At 45.2% G+C, this 17,214-nt stretch overlaps 1 protein-coding gene across 4 annotated transcripts in view; it reads left to right on the top strand.

Moving 5' to 3' along the window:
- LOC8040291 (neuron navigator 2) overlaps window positions 1-17,214 on the top strand; it is a 183,827-nt gene that overhangs the window by 73,727 nt on the left and 92,886 nt on the right. For 2 of the 4 annotated variants that reach the window (XM_029988503.4, XM_029988502.4), the window contains exons 7-11: window positions 7,692-9,003; window positions 9,790-9,975; window positions 11,204-11,330; window positions 11,606-11,658; window positions 12,287-12,385. In XM_029988503.4, the coding sequence (XP_029844363.3) occupies window positions 7,692-9,003; window positions 9,790-9,975; window positions 11,204-11,330; window positions 11,606-11,658; window positions 12,287-12,385 (1,777 nt within the window). The remainder of the gene's footprint in view (window positions 1-7,691; window positions 9,004-9,789; window positions 9,976-11,203; window positions 11,331-11,605; window positions 11,659-12,286; window positions 12,386-17,214) is intronic. The other 2 variants (XM_029988505.4, XM_029988504.4) reach the window with 1 other exon arrangement.

Raw genomic sequence — 17,214 nt, 5'->3', positions numbered from 1 at the left:
ACACGAAAAAAAACTTGAAGCGTAATTTGTCTTTACAGTTTTGGTAAGAAGATGTAACTAGTAACCTACCTACGCTACCCCTTGTTCGAAATAAGTAACGCAAGTACGTTATCCGTTACTGGTGTCAAAAAGTAACGACCACTTCACTTACTACGTTACTGAAAAAAAAAAAAACTTGGGCGTTAGGGGAGACGCCGTTACTTGTAAAGCGTTACCGCCAACACGGCGCGACACTCGCACATCATGGGAGTGGCTTGGGACGGCATCGTAGCGTTTTCTGGGATCCCTTGCTAAGTGAAACGGAGCGTTACCGTGGCCGAGGCGGCCGGCGGCGCTGGCCGTCGTCCCTCGAGATCGATACGGAAGCACTTCCCGGCTTCGGGACTCCGTCTATCTTTATATCGGGTGTTTGGGGATTTTCGGGAGCCCCACGTCGCCGTCGTGTCATCTTTGGGCTTCGGGGCCGGGAGCTTGGCTCTATAGTCACGTGATCCCGGGTTATAGTATAAAAAAAAAAGGCGCGGTTTGTGTCTGGTTGCTTCATTCAACTGTTTACAATACGGGAACGTCAACTTTGAACTTGTGTCGTTCACTCTTTCCGATCAGATTGGTAAATTCGGAGATTGTAATGTCACCGAGATATATCTCCAGAGTGGAAACAAACGTTACGCTAAAAATTAAAACAAAAATAAATAAAAATATCATCACCTTTTTGAGTTGAATTTTTTTAGCGAAACGTTGGTTGCGACTTCTTTATTCTTGTAGTAAAGAAACCTCGTAACTTTTTTTTTTTTTCTTCGAGGGGGGAGGCCCGGGAGGGGGGGGGGGGGGGGGGGGGGGGGGGGACCTGTGCACAGTTTCTGCGGAAGCCCTTACACAAATCATGAGTGCGACTGCACAAACACGTATTGTTCCGTGACTTCTTGGGCGTTACGAGCTGTACGTGGAAGCCCCATCTAATACGCGATATATTTCGCAGGTTTCATTCCCACCAGCGTCTCCGATTACGTTGCAAGTGGCACGATACTGCGGACAAAGAACATTGCAAAAGTGTCGATACAAAAATATTGCTCGCGATGCCATTTTTCCAAGTATGTATGTTAAAACGAAAACAAATGCGGGATACTTGATGCACGTGTAAACGTTGGCACCTATGTTGCTTTTGTCTTTTGGAAATGAAATATTCGAGTAACCTTGGAGAGGCGAATAAATACTGGAAATGATCGGTATCATTCCTTTCCGTGTTAAATATGTGATGTATCTTATGGGATACATATGTTCTGACTTCGTGATAAGCAGACTAACATTTGCGAGATGATGAAACGTGTAGGGAATCAGGTGCAACAACTGATTCTTGCAAAACAGTTGCTCGTTCTCCTCTGACTCGCGACCGAAGCCGAATTTATTGTCCAAACAAGAAATGAAGCGATATTATCTCACTTATTATTCTATCAGCGTAATGTAAACAACATTATTTCTCCGAGGTCAAACAGCAGGTTGGACTTCGCAATAGTTCCGCGGTTTTCTGTTTAGGCAAAATGTCACGTTATGGAGCGACAGGATCTTGATTTATGTTTATGCAGTGCTTATGATTTAGCGAACACCTCCATAGTCTTTCGATGTGCCCTAAGAATGAGACGAGGTTCAAGACCATCTAGGCTCGAGGAAAGGACTTCAGATATCCGGTCAATGATAAATTACCTTCTATCTTATATAGAGTCCAATTCGTGCCCTTTAGGGCCGCTGAAAAAAAATTGCCTGGTGAAGGTATCGAACCCAGGACCTTTTTAAGACTAGCGGAGCGCTCAGTTTTCATAACGCTCCGCTAGTCTTGGAAGGACAAGGAGTGATTATATACAGTTACTCTAGTTTTGGAGACGTCTCGGGTACGATACACGGACCAGGCGGATTTGCTCAGCGGCACATCAGCCACAAGGGCGCGAATTGCGCTCAATTCTAGGTGGAAGTAAAGGGATTTTTGAGCCCATAGTCTACATCTTGGGGATTTTGTTTAAAAACCATTAGAGATAACTAGTCCAAAAACAAAGGCATTATCAACGTTTCCTTCTTCCTTAATTTTTTTTTTTAGTCATGCATATAAAAAACTGTACAAAAATACGTACAGTTATTCTTTACCGAGAACATAAGCTCTAACCTTCAGAATACGAGACGGTAAAAAAGAAAAGCTGACCCTGCCTTATTTGTTTACGCGAAGATACACCTTAAAGCACCCTTTGCAAAGCCCCTTGTCTCAGGGCGACAATAACCCTAACCGAAATGTAGCTCCCGGACACTCAAAGAGCGCCTCTTCTCGTGCCCCGTAAGGACCATCAAAGAAAAGCCGCTTCTCCACCGCCGCATTTTCGTAGACTCTACACGACGTTCCGGGGCGTCCATAAAAGATAACGGCTTTCTTGTCCACGCGAAAGCTTTAAAAAGCGAAGGTGGGAGCTGCACGCAAAAATCCTCCTCCTTTTTTAGTGTTATTATTTCTTTTCAGAGAACCCCGGGAGTGTGCGTTCCTCTCCAGGCTTGCTCGGGAACGAGGAGGTTCATCTCTGTTGCCATGGCGACGGCTCGGACGCTGTTGCTAGGCCAATCTGATTGATTTCCGCGGCGCGTCACGTGACGCGGCGGTCAATCTCTTCCAATAACAACTGGGATTAGGGGAGATTAGAGCTAACAAGACGGACTTTTGTTCTTGTTGTTGTTCTAGTCTCGCGTTTGGAAATTGTGTTGCGTGTTTGTTTAGAGAGCGAAAAGTAAGGAAGGCAGCCCCAATGGACGTCGGTTGTCTTCGCTGTAGACGAGAAATCAAACCAGTGCAGTGCGACCGCTAGCCTGGACACGCGGCGAAAAAGTCGGCGACAAATCCGGCGGTTGTAATTGGCCAACGCCGCATTTGACCTTGGCGCCAGCCGATCATATTTATTTATTTACTTATTTATTTATTACCTACATCGCCCCGAAGGGCATTACAGTAGGGGGAGTCAGAATATCAAAAAATGGATTTCTTAATACACCATAGGTTGTCGAGACACACAAGCAGGCAAAGCAATATACAGAACTCGCACACGCATATAAACGTACATAGAAAAGAAACAACCTTAGTCCGCATGAAAAAAAAAACACACACACAAATGCGTTAATAATATATTTACACTCAAATATATTGATCAGAGACAGTGCTGGAGTTGCGAAAAAGAAAACGAATCGCAACTAGCTTGGCAAGCTGCTCCATTCTTTTATCGTTCGTGGGAAGAAAGAGTTACGAAACAAATCCGACTTTGACGTGTACTCCCGAACTTTTTCGTCATGATCTACTCTGCGCAATACATAAAATGACTCGAACAGGTAATGTGATCTTTCAATTTTAGATAAACCATAAAAAAAAAAAAAAAAATACTGTGAATACATCGATTTCCATTGTAAATCCTTTTTTATTGCGGAGACACTGCTACGAAAGTTGTAATTATTTCTCACAAATCTAGCGGCACGGTTTTGAATTCTTTCGATTTTATCAATAAGACACTGTTGAGATGGATCCCATACAACGCAAGCATACTCGAGAATGGACTTCACGCAAGAGCAAAAGAGAGTCTGTTTGAGGGATGGCGGAGCGCGCGAGAAGTTTCTCCTTAGAAAACCCAGCGTTCTACTAGCTTTCCCTGATACGTACTTCACATGTGAAAGCCATCTCAAATCATAAAAAAAAAAGGTACCCCCAGATATTTAGCTTCTTTTTTAACGAGTAAAGTTTCTCCGTGTAAAGTGTACGTTGACTGGAGAACGTTGTGTTTTCTTGTGAACCTTACATGACAGCACTCTGAGATACTCAAAGTCATTTTCCATCGTGAACACCAAACAAATTCTGTCTAGATTGCCTTGAAGAGCCGATACATCAGAGTCTGAATTAATTTCACAATACAACATGCAGTCGTCAGCGTACAGTCTTATTTGCGAGGCAATTCCCTGGGTTATGTCATTTACAAAAATTAAAAAGAGGAGCGGCCCAAGCACGGAGCCCTGTGGTACTTCGGAAGTTACATCAACTGGTAGAGACTTTATCCCATATACAACTACACATTGTTTACGATCGCTCAAATAGTTAGCAATCCAATAGTACGCGTTCCTATCAATATTTAGACGCCTAAGTTTTTCTAAAATAAAACAGTGCGCAACCGTATAGAAGGCTTTTCGGAAGTCCAAAAAAATGCAATCGACTCGCTTGCTACTATCCACCGATTGAGCTATGTGGTGGGTATAATTCAGTTAATTGGGCGTCGCATGAGAACCCGGCCCGAAAACCGTGTTGCGAGGGAGTAAAAATTATTATTATTATCAGATTACTATAAATGATGTGCTCCATTATCTTGCATGAAACACTCGTTAGCGATATTGGTCTTTAGTTCTCAACACCGCTCCTGGCTCTAGATTTATGTACTGGTACAACAATCGCATGTTTCCAGTCGTGAGGCAACGAATCACACTGCAATGATCGGGTAAAAATAATCAAAAGATAGCAACTAATTATGTGAGCAGATGATTTGAGAACATGGTTCGGGACACCGTCGGGTCCGATCGCCTTTTCAACTTTAATGTTATTTAGTAAATTAAGAATTCCATTGTGACCTATCCCAATCTCTGGCATTTGTTAAAAACTACCATCATTTGCATGCAAAGGTTTCGCATTTAAATCCAGAGAAAAAATAGATCGGATGTAACGATTAAAGCAGGAAGCTTTAGCGCGTTCGTCGGTAGTTAACGAACCGTCTACCCCGCCGCCGGACTTCTCGCCGACTTTTTCCCCAAGTTTCCAGATTAGGGCCCCAGGTGTGACAGCTAGACGACCGCACGCCGGTAAGATGCTCATTCATATCGCAATGTGCAGGCAAGAGTGTGGATTGGAGCCCAGTAGTATGCCCGAGTTCTGCAGCGCGAGCTTTCGCCGCCCGTGCCGTGCTCCGAGCTGCTATGCGCTAACACTCTCGGGCACCGATTCCCCCCTCTCACGTTTGATGCGTGAAATTTCGACAGAAAGTGCGTTTTAGGTGCTCGTGGCTATATAGGCCTCCCGAGTCACTGAACTTTCAACGGCTGTGCCGACGCTCCTAAATCGTGTGCTGCCCAAAGTCTAATGATGACTTCTCGCCAGTTGGTGTCCTCAATGAACTCTAACGCAGTTAAATGTTGACCTGGCAAATACCGACTTAAACATTCCCGGCTTATTTTTTTTTTTTATTATTTCTTTCGTCTACGCGGCTCAGAAGGAAACGTTTTTAGTCGCGTTCCTTTCGGCATATCCGGCAGATTATAGAAATAACTGATTTAGACAAAATATTTTTCCACCCCACGTTGCTTTGCTGTAGTATTTAACAAGAGGTCAGAACATATTGCCTGAAGCGTTCTCTCCACTTGCATGTTTACAACGCGGTATGTTTGTCTACAGTCACTTTAAGGAAAGGGATACTTCGACGAAATTTGAGATGTACCCGTCGTGTTCAGAAATAGGCTGAATATGATCCACAATATCCGTAAATGACAATCGCACGTTCGTATTTTGAGCCTGGTGGCTGTATTTTTTGTTATAAACGGCCCACTCTGGTAAGCGCGCGGAGAGCAGCCAACAGAGACCACGTGACATCCGACGCAATCGTGACGTAATTTGTCTCGGCACGAGCAAAGCTGCGGCGAGGCTGACGTTAAGAGGGTGGCCTAGTCGTCCCAGCCACCGAAGCGGCTGCTTTTGTACGAATTTCGAGTGACGGGTTAATTTTCTATAATCTTGTAGAGGGGCAATAGCGACTTCTGGGACACACAAAAGGAAGTCTCGGGAAGAGGGGAGTTCCTCCTGCCCCTCTTCTCTCGTCGTGGCCGGAGGCGCGACACTCACCGTCACTAGCTCTCAAAATTCCTAGACGGGCATCACAAGCGAGGCGTTAGCGACATCCACCAGGTGCTCTTTGCTAATCGTTTAGTTTGTTTTAAAATTCCTTTTCGTGCCTTTCTTACCGAGATGTGGGTGTGTCCGATGTGATGCTGCTCCTTTGAACGCATACAGATGAAGTCTTACCGGTTGTGGAGTTGTAATCCGATGCTCGGCACTGCGTTTCTTAAAGAGTGGCAATAGGCCCCCTACCGAGCCTTCCCTAGTTAACGAAACAAACGATTCCTGCCTCTGCGAAACACGTAAGCTCACCTCAGCGAAACAGGAGGACATGCAATCAAACAAATTACGGGAGGTTCGACACCTCACTGCGGATCACGTGGTTTAGCCGGTTAACCAATCAGCAAACACAGGCGTTCCCCCAGCCACAGGGAACCGATATCCCGTTCAGACAGTCGGCCATCCTACGACGGCGGCGAGAGCGCCTTCCCCGCATTGCAGACGACATCACGGAGCCTCCCCGTTTTCTTTCTCTCGTTCTTTTTAAAAACCACCCCTGCACAAATATGTTTTTGCCGGAACGAACCCCGGAACAAAAGACCGGTGATCCATTCCCCATATGATATGCCCCGTGGCGTGATTTAATTTCGCGAAATTGGATTTGATAATTTTCCTTTCCACAGTGGTTCTTTTTAATGTATTTTTATCGAGGGTCGGAGGCCGTAGCCGAGAGGGGGTGGGGATATAATCGTGTGTGCGTTTGCTCACGCCTGTATGGTTTCGGGGATTGTCGAACCGGCAGCGCGCCCTCTTTTTCTCCTCTTCGGATGTATACCGCAGGATGCATGCGCTCGCGTATGTTACCGATCTGGTTTTCGAAAGGTTTCGGCGCCCGCAAAATCGAATCATCTCTTATCCGATCCTTGTTTACCTCGGCTGGAGAGAATTGAACGCGGCAGTTTTCGGGTTCTGGAACCGGTTGCGAACGCCGCGCCCACACTCCGTTTAACCCTACTGTGGACCACGGGAGATGTTATGAGCCATCGCGGAACCAATCCGATGCCGCGTTATTGTCACGTGAGCTTCGAGCTACGCACGGGACGCACAATCACGTGATAGTTTCGCAGCTCTGGATTGGCTGGGATGGCCCGTAGCGTCCGCTGCGGTCCAACGGAAGGGGAAACGGAGTATTGTTTTGGGGATGGCAGAGATTTCTAGTTCGCTTCCCGACCACTTCCTTTTGTTTCTGCGATATGGGCCGCCTTCAACGGGTTGTGCAGCTGGTGCTGGGGAGCGCAATTATTTTCAGGAGAATAGTTCCGCGCTGGTTTGGCGAGTTCAATTGAGAACCACTGACAAGAGGCGCACGTACAATTGGATTACTAGGATAAATTACGGACGAATATATCTATTCGCGTGGAGTTGATTCTAAATATTTCACCACTGTCAAATTAATATCGTTATTTCTGTTAGTTGAATGCGAGCTAGCACTATAAATTATTATGAATAAATAAGATCGTCCTGACCACAAAATAATTATATTCATTATCAGCTCAATGAATACGAGATGCTTACATCGTGAAGCAAAAAAAAAATCTGAAAGCAAATTAGAGGTAAATCTTTTTGGGGCAAAGGGCCAAAAGATCAAAATAATATGATTTGTTTATATTCTTCTGAATTTAGGCGTTTAATATAAAATTCCCCGCGGTAATGACATAAAAATTGTATTACGATCTATAAAAACTTACCACATTCATTCAATGTCTATGCATGAAATGATAATGCTTTTTTTTTTCCTGCGCAGTTTCGACGACAGCAGTTCCATCAGCAGCGGGCTGAGCGACACCTTCGCCGAGATCAGCACCAACGACCTGACCGACTCATCCTTGAGCTCGGACCCGTACGGCTGCCTGAAGCGGCACCACTACCCGGTCATGACCGCACCCTGCAACAAGTACTCGTCCACCACTGACAAGTCTTCCTCCCGCAAGGCCGACCAGCAGGCTTCCACCAGCGCATCCGCCACCATCGGAGTACCGCTGTTGCCCACCACCTCCGTGCGGAGCAGGAACGCCAACGTCAAGAAGACTGACAGTTCCATGCAGACCGACTCCAGCGCCCTCCAGCAGAACCTCACGTCCGCCAACTGGAAGAGGTACGTCCAGCAGCAGGAGCAGTCCAAGACCAACTCCACGGAGTCGCTCAAATCCAAGGAGAGCAAGCGGAGCGCACAGTCCTCTAAGACCAGCAAGTCCCTGGACAGTAACAAGCACGAGGTCCATAAGAGCAAGTCCAAGACGACCTCTGGCAAAGGGGACGATTCCTCCAAGTTGAGGTCGTACTCCGCCGAGCTTGCGGGGGCAGCCGGCGATGGGCCACTCGACAAGGGCCGCTCTGGAGCGCCGAAGAGCGGGACAGAGTACGTGGTCAACTCTAGGAAGCTGGTCAATCGAGCCCCCAACGCGGTCTGCGTCGCGGGCAAGCGACCTTCTAGCACGGCGTCAACGGGAAGTGGTAGAAGCGGAAGCTCCCAGCAGAGCAAGAGGGAAGGTTCAGACCTGGAGCACAGGACGTCGAGCCTTACCAGAACCGGAGAAATGACCCGGGGGAGCAGGTCCTCGCTGGAGCGCAAGGCCAAGGTCTCTGGAAGCACGCAGACGGTGGTCAACGACATGTTCATCTCGGCCCATTCGGACTCCGAGTACAGTTCCTTGGGGAGGTCGGCCGGCAAGCACGCGAAGCAGTACCTGCAGGCTTCCTTCGCGTCGCCTACGCTCGGAAGCATGCGTGAGCGCATCTACGGAACGAGGACCCTGCTGAATGGGTCGCCACCGTCGTACGCCTCCAACGCGGACTACGCCTTGCTTTCGGGCTTCCAGCATGGTCCGGTGAAGGACAGACCTCGGCTGTCGGTGCCGTCGGCGAAGGGTTCTGAAAGTGACAACTACATGACCTTGGATCATGGTAGTCCGTACGCCTGGCTGAGGCACAGTCCAACGTCCGGATCAGCTTCTGTGGCTTCGGCGCCAGTAGGAAGGTCGTTCGGAGGACCAGGAATCGCCGAGGCGGATAGCATGGAGTCACTGTCTTCAACGGCGTCCAGCGCACACGGACAGGTAAGCAACCGTAATTGGTTTTCTTCCTTCGTTTATTTTGCTTTTCTAAGTCCTAGAAGCATCACGCTAATCGTAAACGGAGTGCTATCGCCCTCAGAGTAGCTTGAACTACAAAACCACTCGATCAAGATAACTTTTTGTTATACGAGACTGTGAATAAAAAAATAAAAAAAATCTTGTTCGAATGCAACCTTGAACGGTAAATGTATGGAACGACAGTGTAGCTGACCTCAACGACAGCAGCCTATCATAAATAGGATCAGTCATAGACTCATAAAACGATGAACGACAGCCTCCTATGTGAGGCTATAGTGAACACGCGACTTGATCAGCAATAATTGCGGGACCACAGCCGATGACCTGTAAATCAATCGCAAGCAGTTAAAGAAAAAGGTTTTGATCATCCACTTCTTCCGGTATACACGTTTTGGTTATAATATACAAACCAACCAGAAACCGCTTGAGACCGTCGCATGTTTGTCGCACTGTGGCATGGTCTGCCAGTCGTGAGGTTTTGTTTCTTATCGCCTGTCTCGATCATTAGAGCATGCTTTCTTCTTAAGATTAATCGCAAGTTCTAGAGCAATTTTGAAGGCGTCACCAGTTACAAGCCTTGCCTCCTTTAAATTTTACGGCAACATCTCGGTCAAGTGCCGTACGAACCATGACTGGTCGACTTTCGAAAGATGTTGAGGTAACATGCGGACGTTCCTCTACAAGACGTCGCCATCCTTCCCAACCATGACCTCCCCATTCCCACCTCTCCTCCCTTCCCTTCGCCCAAAGTGGGCCGAGCCCTTCCTTTCCGGTCCCCTGCTGACGTCCCAGCGTGACATCACTTCCGGTACGGCAACCTGCCCCGGAAGAATATCACGGTCCAGGTCTCTGCGGCCCGCACAGTCCGAGAGACTAGCCCTCCCCCTCGTCGGACCACGCCCTCCCTCCTGCCCCCCGTCGCCCACGGGGCGACAGGTAGACCCTTTGGCCTTTGTCCCCTACCCATCCTAGCCCTCCGCCGCAAGGGGCTGAGGTCTTGCGGATTCCGGAAGCATGCCAGCATGTTAGTTATTCTGTTGCGCACATGACGATATCATAACCCCCAAATACACTATACCCGAGACCGAGGAACAGAAGGTTGTGAAGTAACTCACACTCAAGTCACGAGATTTGTGTTCAGATTAAATTCTTTTCCTGAGATTCTGAGACTTCATTAGTATCACTAAACCAAAGAAACTTTGTACGCCTGTTGGAAAACAAAGCAAGGATCCTGACTCTCAACCTTGCTTTGACGTTTGTGTTTTGACACTTGAGGTAGGAGAGCAATTAGAACTCAAGACTTTTCTTTAAAAAATGTAAGCATTTAAGCTAGAAGCAATTCTTGAAAGACCCCCAAAAAATTACACTCCAAACGCGCAAGACAAGAAAGTGCTTTTGACTTGAGAGTAGTCGTTGGGCAAGATCAGCTTTGTACGACAGTGACAAAACTTTCTTAAAATAGCACTTAAAAAAGATATATATACTTTCTTTTAACTTGAGTTTCTTAAAACTTTTTTTTGCCTTAGTTTTTTGGTGTCGTAGATCTTTATGTACAATTTGCACCATCTTACCTGTTTTCTGATAATTAAGTTATGTGCCTCTGCTCGAGCAGAAATTTTCATAAGACTATGGATCACCAACGGGTAATGAGTTAGCCTACTTCGTCTTCGACTAATTTATAGAATCATTCGATACGACATGAAACATGAATAGTTTTGGCTGCCTTTGCCTACTAGTACTTGTTGCTTAATTGAAGTTGAGTAGATTGTTGCACTCCTAGTAAAATGTTCTGTTGTGCATTGAAGGCATGTTCATGGAATGGCATGTTGCGATGTTTGCATGCATGGCCACCAATCAAGCCATCAATATGAGTATCGTGGAAACAATTGAAACCAACCACAATTAAACCGCTTAGCGGTATAAACAGCGTTGAAAACATAACATACGGTTATCGGTTAAATTGAAGATATGAACAATATGTATTAAGTGTGTTTCGACTAATCATTCTCTAACTTAGACAACATATCAAAACATATCATTGCCGGTGAACTACACATGAAGAACTGTAGCCGTAGCAAGCGGCAAATCCGTATCTATTTCAGCAAGAGGCAGAGGGAACATTGTGTGTGGCACTATTTTTCATGTTGTCATGTTTTATTTACAGGGTGGCTCACGCTACATGTACATCTCTTCTCCACTACACACGGCGAGCCATGCCCCGAGGAACTCGATGACTGTGTCACATTACATGGGAGGATTGCTGTCCAAAATGGCGACCAAGGATGACGATGGTGCGTACCCTTCCATGCAGATTGATACCGAACATTAAAGTGTAGCAGGCATCGTACTTTAGTACTTCAATGCAATGCACAAGCATATAATATTGTACCTCGCAAAATGGGCCACGGGTTTCCTGTATTTGCAGCGTATAAAATGTAGAAGGCAGCAAGCAGAACCGAACACCAAGAAAGATGACAGTATTAATATGTCATGTTTGACCAGTCGTAGAAACCCTGCGCGACATATCTGGACAAATTTCAAGAGAAATGTTAACATTTTGTTTCAGCTCATGGATCCTCCTTGTCACTGGTCTCCACAAACTCTTCGCTCTACTCTACGGTGAGCACGTTGTGCATTGTAATCGTTGTTTCATTGTAAACATATTACGCACCATTATAAAGACATATCCGTTCGCGTGAGTAACAGCTGCGAGTGTTTTAGTCGTGTGGGATTTCAGAATCACAGCACATGTATTGAAGTCCCAAGTAGCCCGAGACTCTTAAGCTTAGGTGCAAACAATCTGTAGAGCTGAAAGTGAATAAAAATATGCGTATTTCGAAACTAATATTGACCTTTTTAAATGGATTGGCAGTAGTACTTTACAAGAGAGCATAGGATATAATGGCACTTGTATAGCGCCGGGTACTTCTCTCTTTTAAAATATATCTTCTAACAACCCTGTACCTACAAGTGTGCGAGGATATATAAGTAATCCAAAAACATCTCAGTCACATGAAATGAAAGCCAGTGGTCTCAAGCTGATTGAAGTTAAAGCTCTCAACCATGTACTTTATTTCGTAAACTGTGCAGAACTTGACAGTTTTCTAGCTTATAGATAACATTATTTTTACTCTTAAACTATCGGGTTAGGATGGGATAGGTTTGAGCGTTTTCGTTTTCGTTTCAAATCGTTTTTGATAGCGTCCCTTTGTTCTGATAATAATCGAGTGTTCTCTGGTCTGTGCAGACCGAGGAGAAGCAAGCCCACGAGATTCGCAAGTTGCGAAAGGAACTGGATCAAGCGAATGAAAAAGTTGCCACACTGACGTCACAACTCACCACAAACGTGAGCGTTCGTTTACTTTATAAAACGCGATGTTTTTACGACCATTTTATCGCAGCATACCTGTCACGCAATCACAACATAGACCTAGGTTTTCGGTGCCGTATTTCGATGCCTCCGATTGCTCTAGCTTATGCTCTAGCGCCATCCTGTATCCAACATATTCAACAAAAAGGCTGGAGGAAAAAAAAAAAAAAAAAAAAAAAAAGCTGAGAAAGAGAATAAATAAACAAAGCAAGAAATAAAAAAAAAAAAAAAAGAAACCCGGGATATTGTGTCGCCATCTAGTGGCGCCGTTAAAAGCATCAACCGCGAGACTCCGCGTTACTCCGATAGATGGCGGTGAGGCTGCGTCGGCTGCGTCGGCTGCTCGAAACGACCTGGGCGACCTGGAACGCCCGCTCAGTTTACGTTACGACATATTTAATTCCTATACACATTTATTCCAGCCCTTCATAGAATTCGTAAAATTAGTCGTAGAAATTGTTTTATTAACTTTCCGTTGACAATGTTTTTTTTGTTGTTGTTGTTGTTTTTTTTCTATTAGTCCTCGAGCTTCGTGTTTTAGTTCTTCGATCGCTACATGACCGATATGGAATATTAAGAAACGTCGTACCTTTCATCCAATTCCGTCTATCGTTCACAAATGAGAAAAGATGACAATTGTGTTTTGCAAACAGAGGGAATTGTATAACCAAATGTAGTACCCACTTCTCAAATTTATCGTGGCAAATTTATTAGTGGCCCATTTTTATATTTGGAGAAGTAGAAGTAAAAATGAAATTGTACAACTATGGTTAGGTTAGAGCACAGTCGAAGGCTCGAACGCATACAACCACGAACACAGATACTAAAAGCGCGAGTCATGGGACACTCGTTGCACTAGATCGGTTTAACCTATGAAGGAACACGTACAGGGAGATGAGGAATGCCACGATGTCGCACTCTGATGCTGTTTGATTGGTCTCATTGACCCGTAGCGTCGGCTGTAGCGTCAACTTAAGGTGAAAATAACTGTAGAGATTGCTCATCTACCGTTCTGGCCGGTTGATGCGCCGACCGGTTGATCGCCATCGCCGACATCGTCTAAATTTCGAGACGATATCGGCGATTTCAGGAACTACCAAGTCGCGGGAAATCTTTGCAAGATATCAGTATGGCGGCTAGTGTGATAGGAGAGATCCGAAGTCTTGTACTCAGAAAATCACTCGACTGTCGTGTCTACCACATTCCTCCTTGCCATGGCTACTACAGTGTACCGTGCCACTTGTGCCGATCGCATCACCTTTACCGCCTCACACCAGCGCGCGCGCGTCGGGCTTCACCGCTTTGCACCGGAGTGCTAGGAGAAGCGGCTGGCCCGGGGGAGCGGCTGGCCTGGCGCGATATATGCACGCAAATTATGCTCATGATTATTACAAGTCGACCTTCCTTGTCCAGATTGTAGGTTTATCTCAAATTAAAAAGAAACTCAGCCAAGAAAAAGATGAGAAAAAAAAAACGCGAGTCTACATTTGAATGTAATACGTGCAGCTGTCGATCGAAAGATCAGCGAACTTTGACTTAACACTGGTTCCAATACCGCTAAAGAGGAGCGTCACCTTTAAAGAATCTTTTATTATCTTTGTTGATGAGTGTTTTTGCAGTTTAATTAGAGTCTAGAGTTTGGTAGATACACAGAACTTGGAAGGGGGGGGGGGGGGGGGGCGGGGGGGGAGGGGGGTGGCGTGGGGTTTTATTTATAGACGTGTTAGCGGATGCTGGTTCTTGCTGACATTTTACAGTAATTGTATTTACGGGCTAAATAAACTACAGTGCGTAAAATGGGGAGAGAAGAGAGGCTTTATCCCGATTGACATGTTGCGCTTCGATTCATTTCTCGACCATTTTGAATACCCACGTAAATGGAACCTACTCTGACCAGGCCTTATTTCTAAAAATACAACTGTGTGTTCCTTCTGCTCCCTGTCTATTCTTATACAATATGTAATAAGTAATTTGTTCCCTTATTAACGAGGAACCTTCAATCATTATCAAAGATGAACTAAGTTAGAGGAGCATCACTTTTTTTTTTTTTTTTTCAATTGATGCGCTAACAGATTTTGGCATCTGCTCCAAAAGAGTCAATGACTGCTTCAAACCAATATTTTGACTGCTGCAGAACGTGCTACAAAAGGTAAAATGCCGCTTCCATCACTGGGAATTAACCATGAAATTAGCAATTATTTTGTTGGACACACATTTTATTATACATTATGCCTATAATTGGGGACAATTGTTTCCTGCAATCAAGCCCATGCGCTCGCACACTTCTGAAATGTCATCTGATCAAATACCTTTTCTTTTTTACTAGAGTTATTTACAATTAAAATAATTTACTTTTTTCTCGTTTTATAGCGTATTAGAAGCTCATGCAAAGGATACCCACGCGAAGTCAAGAATTGTTTTTGTGCCGGTTCCGTCTGAAGCAGAGCCCACTTTTTCGAGCCTTGTCTAAAGGCCCGCTCACACACTTCCGCTTGTTTACATTACACCGTGCTTAGGGCCAAATTCTTGCGATCTCTTACGACGAGACAACACACTGAAACGCTGGCGCCATCTATGTAGTTACCCTGGAAGTAAATTTCACTAGAGCGAATGTTTCGCGGTATTTTCCAGATCCATTGCACGTATTATCTATAAGCAATAATCGTTTACAAAACTGTCAAAACTTTTCAAGCAAACTAAAAATAAATGATGTGAAAAGAAAAAGGAAATATGCGGACACTTTAAGTGTTCCGCGGCTGCCCGATAGGTGGCGCCAGTATGATCTCTCGTCGTAAAATGTGCACGTCCCTGAGTAGCACATTTTCTTCAATCGTTTCCTTCTGAAATACCAGCTGGAACACCTTTCACCTCACGTCGAATAGACACGAAAAAAAAAAAAAAAAAGAATGCATCCTGTTCATTTCCGCAAGGTCGCTTTCCCAGCGAAGCACCGATCTGCGTCCCGCTTAGCCAACACGAAATTTTACCATCGCCCGCCCTGATTTCAAAAGACCCTGTTTTGCGGATTGACTTCGCCTCTGTTCACACTGGATGCAGTCAAAGAACTGGGGAGAACTAGTGTCACTCACCTAGGAACTTGTATATACGCATAAAGAACAGTATTGTAGCTCTTCGAGTCGGACTTCGTACCAAGGGAAGCATACAGATTCATAACAATATGGTAAAACTTCTAACTGTGCCGTAAAATTGTATATCGTCTGGCCTTTCTTTGCAAGCCATCTTCATATGCAATGCTGTTAGAGTTGTCTCTACCTTTTGAAGTCTATACCGGTCTTTTGAATCTAGAAAGGCTTCCTCGCTATACCTAAGGTCACGACCCCCCCCCCCCCCCCCCCCTTTCCCCCTTTTTACGCATATGACGACAAGTGTTTTGCTAGCCTAAAATATGTCCACTGAAACTTGCGTCATTCATTCGTTGTTCCAAAAGACCTATGCTGCATGCGATATTGTTTCCTCGGGTGAAGTGCGATTATTTAATTTGAATATACCGTTTGTTTGCTCAATTGCCACCGATCGCATTTACGGCATGTTAGTTTCTAGATAGTTTAGTTGTTAGAATCGAATGAGTACTTGTTACATCAAAGAGACAGTGGCTGATATCAGCCTCGGGGCAGTAACTCTACTAGTTAACACGTTCCCGGTAACTATACTTGCTTTTTTTCACTAACTCGTAACTGCAGCGCGCTACTGTTTGGTGGAAATAACTTGTAACTGTAACAGGGTTACTATTATTGAAAGTAACTGTAAAGAGTAACGTCGCTACAGTTACTTTTCATATTTCGGCGCAAAAGCTATTCTAAGCACGACCATCAAATCTTCTTACAACTCGTGAGAGAGGGCGTCGCAAGAAACTGCTGCAGGAACTCTCTGAAACGAGAAAGTAAAAAAAAAAAAAAGATTAGAAAGAAAATAAATGATAACTGAATTCTGAGTGGCCCAGAAAATGAGTAATAACTAAATTTTGAGCGAGCCTGCTCGTTTGGCCAAGCTGGTGCCACCAACTGGGGGATGGGGACAATGGTGTATATGGTATTTCGCCCACCGCGCGTGTAAATGAAAGAAAGCGCGGCATCTTTAAAGCGTTTCTTTTTTCTTCGTCCGACGGAGGTAGCAAGTGCCTTTCGCGGAGAGGAGATTTTCTTTGGGATTGTCGCCGAAACGCCCTTGACTTACGGCAGAACTGATCTTCCAAACCTCGTATTTTTGCCACAAGCGTACGTTTTCCTCTAATTTAAATCGTCCAACTCCCAGATGGGCTCCCGTAGGTTTCTACTTCCGGTCCCATTGCTTCACACCACCCGCCTTCTTTTTTTTTTTTTTTTTTTTTTCACAATTTAATTACCGGCGAAGCCTCTTCTCCCGTATGTCCCCCACTTAGTGTTGACCATTTATCTGCTTTCCTAGTCCCGTCACTAGGGAAAGAGCAAACGCTCTTGCCAACTACCTTGCACCACCTAAAGATGAATCTAGCTGTAAGCTTTATTACTTTGCAAAAAGTAAGTTAAAGCTCACCCGCGTGCGTGAAAAATGTACTTCCTTTCTACGCTGAAAGCACAAAACTTCCCGAAGCAAAATCGTCATATAAGTTCGCAACCCCGAGAGACAACGCCACCTCGCGGGAAACACGCGAGGCGGGGAGCCGCATGCGAGTGTGCATCAAAAACCGACACGGACTGGCGGTCAAAATGCGAAACAGAAAAAAAGGGATTAAATACACGTTGTTAAAATAACGAATAACGAATAACGAAAATAACGAACGAAAACAAGAAGCTATCACGAAGTCA

The sequence above is a fragment of the Ixodes scapularis genome, unplaced genomic scaffold (genome assembly GCF_016920785.2).
Source record: "Ixodes scapularis isolate PalLabHiFi unplaced genomic scaffold, ASM1692078v2 PGA_scaffold6__148_contigs__length_123643588, whole genome shotgun sequence".
NCBI classification, from domain to species: domain Eukaryota; kingdom Metazoa; phylum Arthropoda; class Arachnida; order Ixodida; family Ixodidae; genus Ixodes; species Ixodes scapularis.
This window is presented reverse-complemented; position numbering and strand designations above follow the sequence as displayed.